Below are 11,796 nucleotides of genomic sequence, written 5' to 3'. Positions count from 1 at the left end.
GGAGGAAGACCATGACTCTGAATATGGGGTTGAGATAGACTAGACCTATCACTTATACTCTGATGGTGCTAAACAGTTGTAGCCGGGGTCAAGCTCTCATTCCAGCAGAGGTAGTACAAACTCATTCTGCAGCCGTCTCGACCTCTGGAGTACCTTTAAAGCAACCAAGCAGAAGGCAAGAAGAAAAAGAAGGTCAGGAACAGCCGACACACCTTGCATCAAGCAGCAGGCTAAACAGCAGAAAGGAGGAGAATATCATGTGAGGATGCTCGTGAATCACGCTAGAATACATCCTGCTCCCACGTCCTTTCCCGAGGGACCGCAGCCTGCATGCTTCCGGAGATGCAGGGGGAATATTCTGCTGGCACAGGCAGGCAGAGAGGCAGCATCCATCTCAAGACCTGGATAAAGCCTGCTGAAAAGCTTTTCACTGCAGTGTCCGAGCTGACAAACGTGAAAGCCAAACTAATAAATGGCCTTGCCCCTCTCCAGGCTCAACTCTTCCCTGCAATAGTTTTCAGAAAGAAAAGTCTCCTACAGAATTTATTCTCCATCTCACTCTCAAAATACCTCGTCCACATTCAATGTCCAACAGCAGCACACCCTGGGAGCTAGACCTCAGCTCCAACCCCATGTGGGAACAACTTACGCTGAACTCCACAACTTGGGGCGAGCTTGGAGCGAAGATGACTAAGAAAGCAAATCTCATTACTTGCACCTATTACCTGGTTTGATGCAATTCTCTCTCGATGAGGTCACTTTCTGGAGGAAAGGTTTTTTCCCCAGGAAAACCACAACAGAAAGCCTCATTTCTGGATAGGCTTTGGCGTTTTGACTCAGCAGTAAATATGTTACCATACTATAGCCAAGAAAGAAAGACGATGCGCGTGTCAGGACATTTTCAAAGCCTTTCCTCAAGAGTTACCTGCGTGCCCAACATGTAGCATCACCAAATAAACTTGTTCAACTTAACAAGAGACTGGTATCTGATGGCACTTGGCTCCTCTCTTCCAGTGGAATTCAGGAGTCAGAATTGAAAGCGAGCTGCAGCAACTGCCAAGATCCTCACCATCCGCCTTAGACGAACCTCTCAGTTACCGCCCGTACGACTTTCACCGAAGGGACTATCAGAGGCTAGCAGTGCGCAAAACAGTCGGCGCTTCAATCAAATTTACTCCTGCATACTGATCCCCTGCACTTGCTGGGATGAAAGCAGAGGAAGCCGTACGGCTCGCAGAGGAAAGCCGGCTGAGAAGAGGCAGCAGGCAGGCGGCCTGTGGCTCCCAGCCCAGATCAGGCAGGAAGGCTGCCCAGAGCTACGCCGAATACAATAGCTACTCCCGGTGCTGCACTGCTGGGTAGGTTGAGCGATGTATTTGACCTTCAGAAGGGGGAGGCTTTCTCCTCACTTTCACTGTTACAACTGGCTAATTTTCACTTCCCATCTTGTCCTGCATCTGGCACTTGTTGGAGCTCTCCGTGTGCCAACTCAACTCCTTAATTCAACAGGGAGAGGGGGCAAAAAAAATAATAAAAGTACTTTGCTGCTGGGTCAGCGAGTCCAACCAGCCCAGGGCAGGGTTTGAACAACGGCAGGAGCTGACCCAAGGCGAGCAGAAGAGGGAGGGAGAGAAAAACCCTGGCTGCTTCGGGGTGGTGAGCCATGAGATCAGCTCACGGCACTTGACGTGAGTTCATCCTCAGCCCTGCACAATTACCCAGGCTGCTGCAGGCAAACCTAACGCACTTCGGCACAGAGAGTGGCCGGCAAAAAACGTCATACGCTACCAAAGCACACGTGTGAATCCCGGTCTCCTTTTTCACCAAATTCCAATTTTTAGGAAGCGTTTCAAATTTTTGAGAATTAACTCCCTAATTAGGTAAGCCTACGCCATGAGGATTTAAAAAAAATTGCCGAGGGAGTAAAAGAGACTGACAAGACAGACTGATAAAAGCAGCTTAATTTCCTTCCAGAGCCCCAAAAAGCAGCATCCTGCGTCACCGGGGCACGAGCAAGGTCTGCAGAGCTTATTATTTCCAAAGCCCATTTTAACCTCAAAATAACCAAATGCTTTATTTTCCAGAACGAACACGTTAATGCATATTTGGCTAGAATTTAATTACAGCAATCAAGCGGAGAACTGAAGCTGAACATGGCTTTGGCAATGAGAGGAGGAACAAAGGCAGCTCCAGCTGGCAACGCAAGCCACAGCGTAGGTCATCCAGCTCCCAGCCGCACGCGCTCCGGCTCCCAAATAAACCCCGTTTGAAGCACGTCACTGGATTCGACAAGAATTTGAAGGGGGGAAAAAAATGGAGCTGCACGGCTCAAGTTTTCCTCCTCATGTATTATGCAAATGACACCGAAGCATTTCTAATCTTAAAGGGGAAAATAAGCTTCCCATGGAAAGTGCTTCCTTCCTTCCCCCTCCCCGTGAGACACGGCTCCCACAGGTAACGCAAACCTGATCACCGTCACCAGTGACGTCAGCCTGGCTCCAGGGCTATGGTTTTGGCCAGCAGTTACAGCTCAATTTTCTGAAAGAGTAAAGTCCACTGATGATTTAAAGCCTTTTTGTTTCTTGCAGGAAAGCAAGCATTGCATCAGCGGCCCCGGTATGAGTTTTTCTTTGGTGTCAGTGGAATTTTCCAGAGGAAGCGGACTCGAGGAACAACTGGAGCCATGTGCCAAGGCAGTTGTGAAGGGACCGGCAATTGCTGCAAAATAAACTCCAGCAGCGCGCACGCACGCTGGAAGATTTTCCCCATCTTGGCGCAATAAAGTCACTTGTGTGGCTGGAGAGGGACAACAGCTCCTGAAAGCCACCTACATGCGGCTACGACGGGAAATACTGAATCTTGGAACCGGTATTAATTGATCTTGGTGAAATATTAGCAAAGGATATGCTTTTCTCAAGACACTTCAATCTAAAGAAGAGTTATCAGTCGCTTTTAAAAAAAAAAAAAGATTTCTTCAAAGCCTGATGGGGAGAGGCTTTGAAATTAAATAGTGGAGATACAATCTGAACCTACAGTATGAAATCATCGCAGCAGGTAGATAAACGTATCTGCGATGTGATCTACCCTAAGGGGTGAGCATTTGATGCCTTGAGAGCCTCCTCTAAATGAGAGGGACCTGCGTGCAGCGATTCTGCCCCGGTCTTTGCAATGGTTTAATAAAACCCAGTGTGGGAGATCTCTCCAGTAATTCCAACTCTGAAATGCCAAAGAAAAATACATTCCTTGAGATCCACATCTGAGTCACTCGATACCCTTCATCTTGATTTACAATTACGAAACCCTTCTCCTTTTACTGTGGAAGCGGAGGCAGAACCTCAAGAACCATGAAGACTAACGAAAACTCCAGTCAACAGAAATGCCTTGTGGAGAACTTTGAAAGGTTTTGCTGATTTGGTTGGCGGGGAGATTTTGTTATCACTAACTTCCCAAATGAACTGGGAGCAGAAATGAAAGCAAAGCTGTCTAACCAGGTTCCATCGCTCCAGCTGGAAGCTGCACCACAAAAAAATGGGGATGTAAACAAGTTATTATAATGTATATCACTGTGGTGTTACCATACAGGGCACTCGACTAGGAGTCTGACGAACTGCACAGCAGCACGGGGCATGTTCTGTACGTAGAGAGAAGGGAAAACCTCTTCTGGGCGACGCTGCACCGTGTAGTGCTGAACACAACACGGCAGACCCGCTGCGTGCGGGAGGAACAGAGGTCTGAATCAAGCCTCCTTCAGCCCAGGAAACCCAACAGCCTGGGGCCATTTGCTTCATTTAACTCACTGCACTCCAAGAAGCTGCCCAGGGAAGGCACGGAACACCTGGAGAGCAAATCTATGCCTCCTGAGAGAGGCTGCTTTTCCCCCCTCAGTAACTTTTCATAGACTTCAAGGCTAATTCAGAGCGCTTTGGGGTCTCGCCAATGCCTGACTCGAAACCAGGGAGAGCACACAGTCGTCTATCCTGCCTGCTCTTCCTCCTGCAGCAGGACAAACAGGAGCAAATGAAGGATTCCTTGTAAAACAGCTGACTTTTCCACAGGGAAAAACTAAGAGAAGACAGAATCCACCAGCCTACCGCACCACCTTCATACAACAGGATGAGATGCTAGTACTAAGCACACCAAAACACCTAGTTCTATTTGAGCTGCTTTTGTACAGAGCCCCTACACTCAAAAAACAGGGAGTAGATCCAGCTGGCGGCGCGGGGAGACCACCAGAAGCTGTCGGGAAAGACGACAAAGACCCAGGGACACTTAGAATTACAGATTCTTCTGAAAAACGAGTTCAGTCGGTTTGTGATCACACACATACACACACACTATCATGAATCACGCCATTTGCATTCCCTTACTTTTGCCACTCCTTTATCTAATCAACCTCACTCCAACACTTTCTAACGCGCAAGCCCTGGGTAACCTGCATTCATTGATTTCAGACGCCAGGTCACCCTGTTCGTTAACGTGCTCTCCCCGCCGATTAGCAACGACCTATTCCAAAGACAGCTTGAACTAGCTTGAAAAAAATATTGCAAGGGTGAGCTCTGCCAGGAGATCACGTAACCTTTTGTCCCAGGGTCTGCAGCATTATATAGCATCTCACAGCTGAGGGCTACTGGCACCTCAACAGAAGCTGGAAAGAAGCACAGCAATCCTTGCTGGAAGGGTTTTATGAAGGATTTATGATTTGCTACAGAATAGCTGCCCTTTCTGACATTGCTTTAAATTTTAGTGTCCCTACTTGCAGGTGTTATTTTTATTTTTTAATGGCTGCATAAGTGCACTCCATCGATAATCTCTAGCCCAGCTGAAGAAAATTTCCTTCCAAAAAAAACTGTTGTGTGCGCGATAATCACAGGATGGTTCACCAGGATACTGCTTCTTCCTGACAGCTTCAGAGCTGCTGTCACCTTCTGTCTGGGCTCTGGAACACCTCTGAGGACAACAGCCTCCTCCTCCCCTCCTCACTTGGCACCGGCCTTCCCCAGAATTTGGGGTCTGTATCACAAGCCCTGACCAAACTTGTCTGTGTGGAAATAGCTTTCAGGTCAGACTTCAGGACAAACTTCCTCGAGAACTGGAGATGACTAATTTCTCACCTGAAGGTTCATTTTGCCACGCTGCTTCTCATCAGGCCCCACAGAGGAAACTCAGGTGGGAAAGAAACCAGTGCCCAACTCATGGACCTGCAGCATGGGATCGCTGCTTCTCCGTCCTCCTCGCTTGGCTGACAACCACCTGGTGCTACCCCAGCCAACAAGGCAGCGACACTGAGGCTGCTGCCCTCGCCACTGGCTCCAATTCCAAAATGTCCCTCAGTGCTTTGGAAATACGACCGCTAACAGGTCCCACCACACTATCTGCGTTGCTTAATGCGCTCCTGGAACAATCAGGTTCGCTCGGATGACGGCGGGATGAAGACCTACGCAACAATAGAAGGGTTAAAGCAAATTACTGTTTCTGGCGGGGGGGAGGGCCTTTGCTCACAGCTAAAGACCAGCAGCCCCGGTAAGAACATCTTGCACCGCTCTAAGCCTCTTCAAAAAGTATTTCGTGCCACTTCTTTATCCCTGAAATGATTTGCACAACAGTGAGCTACACTGGCAAGACAGAGATATAAAGCAGAAATTTTGCACTCAGCAAAATCAGGCACAGCCTGGGGCATCAGAACTCGTTCTGGAGATGGGGAGCACAAGGACAGACAGCCAAGTTATCCCTCTAATTGATCACAAAGTGTCCTGGCTTGTTCAAGTGTTCGATGCCTGAGGAGGGAGGAGGAGCAACAGCAATTTTACTAGCATTGCAATCAAGATTATAAACTTCTTGGAGAGCTTGGGGAAAAAAAAAACAACCAACAACACTCAAAACAAGAAGGAGCAAAGACTCCTTCCAAAAAAGTCCAATCCACATGTGACAATCCTACTTGAAGCCCAAACGCTGCGGTCTCTTCTTTTAAAAGGTTCAAGGAGAAACCTTTGCCACCAAGTCCGTTAGGGTTTACAATCTTTGTTGTTAAATTCTAATCCTCCTCATCTGCAGCAAGCAGTGACACCAGGAAGTCCTCTGGCTTCTCTGCTTTATTAGCCTTAACTGCTCCGCTGCTGTTTAGAGATGAGATTCAACCTTCCTGCTTTCAATATAATGGAAAGGGAGTTTGTTTTCATGTTCCTGGCTATCTGCTTTTTGAGTTTTCTTTCATCCCTTTCAACTCTGTGTTCTGTACATCACAGTTTGTCCTTTCCTCCAGCCTCTACTTGAGGGACCTCATATGCTGACGGACAGACCGGCATCTACCTGTAATTACAGACATCCTCAGCTCTGCCTTTGGCAAAGCTCGTTGCCGGTTGCACAACCCCTGTGGAGCAGTTTTCCAGTATCCCCAGCTCATTAGTAAGGGAAGAGCAGGGCCGCGTGGGCTCCGGCTGGAAGCGGCGCTGCCTTTGGTGCAGGAATGTTAACGGGCAGCTGCGTGCAGCCTGGCGCGAGCCAGCCCCCATCGCCGCATGACGCCTGGAAAGGCCGGACTTGCCGAAAGCTGGGATCTAGTGATTAGGGAAAGCCCGGAGTCTATAAATAGACCAGCAGGTGAGTGCTACGCCACTATCATGCATCCTGCTGCCCAGGAAGCGCAAAGCAATCACAAGTGCTTTACATGTTAAACAAACTCGGGAGCGGTTTAATCCCAAGGTGCCAAACCTGACCCTCTGCAGCATGGCAGGAAGGTATGTGGAGAAAAGGTGAGACGGCTCAAACTGCTGCAGTGCCATGAGGAAGTTTGGAGCCTGTCAAAAAGGTTAAGTGGGACAAAACGGCACTGCCCAGAGTCAAGTCACACCGCATGCATGACGGAGGCTTCCAGGGAACGCAGCGTAGGGAAACACAAACTGATGGAAGAGGGAAAAGAAGTTGAGCTATGCTTTCACTTCGTTAAAACGCTTCCTCAAAACTTCTTTCTGTGGTTTTTATTTTCTCTGCAAACATCCACACATCTGGAAATGCTGCAGTAAGAGCGTTCATGTTGACATGGGTTTCGACAGTGGGAACTGAAGTCCCACTAGGAGTACTTGGAGAGCTGCCTTCAACAACGTAGGGCCTTTGCGTTTACTGATAAGTACTCCCATTAATTCCGCTAAGAGGAGATACTGTGGGTAGGTGCTGACCTATTATTTTTTTCTTTTGAGATTTTAAAGCTTTCTGCTCCATACTAGCTTAAACACAAGATTACAAATGCTTCTTGCCACCAGCTCTTAAAGCTCCGCACAGCTGAAGCCAAAAGCAAGCCCTGCTTGCTATCCCTCTCTCCCAACTCTTTGCCTGGCTTTGGTGCTTGAAATACAGGACAGGGCTGAGGACACTTCCAACAGTAGATTCTCTATAATCCACTTCTAGAAAGAATAGCAGACTTAAAACAAACAAAAATAGCAAAGATTTGTATCCAAGACTATTGTTAATTTACCAAGACTCGTTTAAGAAGCCTGTTTTAGAAATCCAAGAGGGATCCACAGCTCCCTTAAGCAGTGCTCCTGTCAGACAGGGGCCACAGGAGGGAAGCAGGGAACCTGCATCCACAAAGCGTATAACATCACAAACACTGTAAATCCCATCTCTCGGCTCACACAGACGGTTACATGGCACGAGATGGATCTAGGATTGGTGAACACGGCGTTGCTCCTACCCAGCAAACCTCGGGCAGCACTAACAACGAAAGCTCTCCCACGGAGCCAGCACGAGTGTCAAGGGAAGGAGCAACCAGCAGCCCCGGCCTTGCACACAGTGATTCTGGTCACAGTGACTGTTAATGACTAACAACCTGAGCTGCCAATCAGCTGATGTCACTTTCATCATCATCACCACCACCACGTGGTTCTGGACAGCAAGATCTCTTCCATCACTAACCCAGCGAGAGCACAAACCAACAGCAAATGCGGTAATTAAGGTGCACAAATTATGGTTGTAAGTGAAGATTATAATTCGATGTAGCGTATGATTAAATGTATTCCTATAACCACTGACACTGCTACTGCACCAAAGCGCTCACAAGACGCTTTCGAACTGTTCTGAAACTGTGATTTCCTCTTGGAAAAAAGGGTCATCATCAAAAATCAGCTTTCCTTCTAGTAACGCAAACAAAAACTCTGGGTCAGACTCAAGACTAAACCCTGCTCCCACCTGAAACCACACAATTCCACGGGGCACCACATTCCAGGCCTTCTTAGCCCTATTCTTCCTTAAAACACAGTCTTCCTCACGCTCATGATGTTTCACACCTTCCTCTAGTGCTTGAGAAACAACACAGGCATCAGGCAGAAGGAGAAGCTCCAGTATATCTTGGGAAACAGCTTCCCTGCACCTCTCTTTGCCCCAACACACACACACACACGCTTGTGTGTCCACATGTTCCTTGACACACTATCGGAAGGCTCCATCTGCCGCTAGTTCCCGAGACACTGACACTGCTAATCAGCTTTCCGGGAGATGTCCTTCAGCAGGAAATTTGATACTTCTCTCCAATTCTGAACCAAAAAACCTCGTGACATTAGAAATTGCCGTAGGACAAGTTCTATATTCAGCTGTGGTATTTATACAGCGCTTTACAAATATGCCTAATACACAGTACGCTGGCAAGCCACGGGACTTAAATAACTGTCAGAGAAACAGAATAGGATTCAATTTTGAAATTTCTACGCTTCTTGTCTGTCTGGTTCATTTTTCTCTTTCACACAGGTCAGAACCAGGATTTTCAGGGAAAAAAATGGGCAGAGGCAAAAAACCCGACTCCCCACTGCAATTCCACCATAGCACCTCATAACCTCCACCATAACACCGTAAGACTCATTTCAAGGCATACAATGCCTTTTCCTTTTCTAGGCTCTTTTAGGAGTTTTACTTAATAAATCTCCAGATACTTTTGCTATTCACAAACTCCCAATCCAAACCTGGCTCTTGACAAAGGACCTTTGTCAAGGCTTCAAAGGGAGTCGCCAGCATCTGCAGGACCCCCTCAGCAGGGGGGACTCAGCCAACCTCCCAAGATGAACTCTAGCCTCAAGTGAAGAGGACAAGCCGAACACCTCCGTGCCTACAGGACAGATGCTCTCCTCCTTTCAGAGTCAAGTTACGCACACTCGGTTCTTACCGACGTTTTAGCTCCACTTAGCGGCCAGCAAGGCTCATTTAAAGCATTGCCTTCTGAAATTACCACTTTACTCAAGAGTTGCGGACAACAGGGATCTTCGCTGCAACAGCGCGAGCCTGGCTCGTGACCCACAGCTAAAACAACGTCAACTAAAACATCAAGTCTGAATTCCAGCAAACACTTACCTTGGTAGCAGCGGGGACCGGGGCTTTGGTTTTTCTTTCTCCTTTTCACGGTCCCTGTCCCGGTCCCGGTCTCGGTCCCTGTCCCGGTCCCTGTGCTGCCTGTCTTTTTCATCTCTCTTCACTCGTTCTCTCTCGCGTTCCCACTCTTCTTTCCGCCGCTGGCGCTCCTTGTCACGCTCCCGTTCCCTTTCTCGTTCCCGTTCCCGCTGGCGCCGCTCTCGCTCCCGTTCTCGCTCCCTCTCGCGTTCCCTTTCTCGTTGTCTGTTCTCTCTTTCCCTTTCCCGTTCTCGCTCTCTTTCCTTCAAAAAGAAAAGGGAAATCATTGCGACGCTGTGGTAACATCTCCTAAAAAAATGCGGGCAGCAAGGTTTCAAAGTCTTGGACTGCAAGCAACTACGTCCGCCCTCCCACGTTAGAGCAAAGTATTGAGATAAATAAGCCGGAGCTTGCTGGCCATCACTGTTTGAGGAGGCAGAAAGTGGAGAGGAACAAAACACCGCATCATGTTCACCGCAGTTGTAATTTTCAAAGGCAGCAGTCAAAGATTAATTTGGCTTATTATGCTTATTAAAGAAACGTTTTGACGTTTACAAGTATTTACTCTCATTGCTAATCATGTTTATAACATGCTAATTAACTTTACAAGCAAGCACCATGAAAATAATTGATGGTGCATCATGTGCAACAATAGTGAGGACAGGCTCCTGTTTATGCACTGCTTCTGTAGAACAGCAAGGTCTCGCAGCCCAAGGAAAGCCGCTTTCTAAAGGATGCGACGAATACCAGTGAAAAGCTCCCCACCGAGCAGGATTTATTATTTTTGCCACTACTCGCGAGGCACGACAGTTTGCACGAGGGCAAAAGGAAGCGGAGGGAAAGGGCTGACAGCCTTATTTTCATTGAGCTCTACGCCTTACAGCAGTGCAACGCCAGCCGACTGCATCTGGGATTTTAGCAGCCGGCTGGGTGCCTTCCTCGTCTGACTCAAAGCAACTAACGTGCAACTCCACCGGCAGCGGACAGTCACGCCAGAGCCTCCGTCCGTACACAAAGCACGCCTGTCCAAATCCAATCCTTTCCGTCTGTCCCAATAACCAACAAGCAAACCCTTCCTCAGTCTGGTTATTTCCTGGGAGCTCGCTCTCTCTCCAACGTTTCCAAGAACGGCTGCGGATGCGGCCGTAAGCCTGACGCACAGCGGAGCGGCCAGCGCACGCGAAGAGGAACCATCTTCCCATCTCAGACACGCTTTTGCCTCCGTCACGCTGAAACAGAGTATCCTCCCATCCCTGCACCTAGAGTGCGTTCTGTGCAGTAATTAAGTCAAGATTTAACTATTTGTAAGATTAAGCATCTTGAACGGACAGAAAAAGTCCCGTTTCAACCACTGCCCTGGAAACATGACAAGCACCAGAAGTACCTGGAAGAAAGTTGAAAGGAAAAGCACGGAAAGGGGTATTACCTTACTTACTCTGTAGTTACGGTATGGATCTGGGTCTGTATACTGAACCCTGAAATTCTCATACTGCCCACCACGCCAGAACCGTTCTATTTCATAGTCATAATAGGGATCTGTATAGGGATCAAGCCTACAATGAAAAACAGGGAAGGTTAGAAAGGGAAATACCACCTTGTCGCCATACAGAAACACTACGTATTCTAGGTCAGGTCTTAGTCACTGTGCACTGACAGGAAAAAACATGTTCAGCAAAGTACAACCATACAAAGTGGTTTATTTTCTACGTATCCCAGACAGACAGAAACAGCCTTTTTTTTTAGTGAAGGTTATCAGAGAAAAGCACAAACCTTTCTTGATAAACGCAAAAAAGAAGCACTACGAACCAAATTCAGCCTTCAAATCAATGTGGTAAAAACGCAGAAACCCCAACCGCTTTTTAGAACAGGTTCAAATGTATGCAAATGGAACAGAGCATGTTTTGCCTCATTGATTTAGAGCTGCGTTTTCAGTCCATGCACACCGAGCTAATCTCAAGCACCCTCACATCAGAAGTGGAACGGATCTCCTACTCCCCTTGCCACCGGAGGGGATGGGTGCACCCCAGTGCCACCAGCACAGGGCGCGAGCTGTTGCTGAGCTTTCCACTGGGAGAAGCTAAGCTTTGGGGGCAGGCCAGCAATGCTCTGCCCCTACACCTGGAATTGCTCCATGCAATGAAGGTAACCGCGTCTGCAGCTGATATTCTCCAGTGGAAAGCAGGTGCTGGCCCTCCGGCATGCAAATGAACTGGGTGAGCGCACCCTGCTCAATTGCAGAGCTGTAATTACTTTTGGGGAGGAAAAGGATCTAAACCCCACCCTCCTTAAATCTGTAATGTTTCCTCCATTTAACCATTTCTATTAACGTTATGCGATGTTTTTAATTCACGTACTCAATGCTGTCCAATCCCTGCCAGCCACCTGGAGTGAAAATATCAGATCCGTGGTAAAGATGGGGAGGTGGGT

General features: G+C 48.1%; 1 protein-coding gene across 10 annotated transcripts in view; it reads right to left on the bottom strand.

Moving 5' to 3' along the window:
- ZC3H18 (zinc finger CCCH-type containing 18) overlaps positions 1 to 11,796 on the bottom strand; it is a 49,892-nt gene that overhangs the window by 17,839 nt on the left and 20,257 nt on the right. For 7 of the 10 annotated variants that reach the window (XM_064459745.1, XM_064459743.1, XM_064459744.1 and 4 more), the window contains 2 exons: positions 10,796 to 10,922; positions 9,334 to 9,632 (listed from right to left, as the gene is read on the bottom strand). In XM_064459745.1, the coding sequence (XP_064315815.1) occupies positions 9,334 to 9,632; positions 10,796 to 10,922 (426 nt within the window). The remainder of the gene's footprint in view (positions 1 to 9,333; positions 9,633 to 10,795; positions 10,923 to 11,796) is intronic. The other 3 variants (XM_064459750.1, XM_064459752.1, XM_064459753.1) reach the window with 1 other exon arrangement.

Source organism: Phalacrocorax carbo, chromosome 8, assembly GCF_963921805.1.
Source record: "Phalacrocorax carbo chromosome 8, bPhaCar2.1, whole genome shotgun sequence".
Lineage (NCBI taxonomy): Eukaryota > Metazoa > Chordata > Aves > Suliformes > Phalacrocoracidae > Phalacrocorax > Phalacrocorax carbo.
The sequence above is the reverse complement of the archived record's forward strand: the minus strand, read 5'-3'. Positions and strand labels throughout refer to the sequence as shown.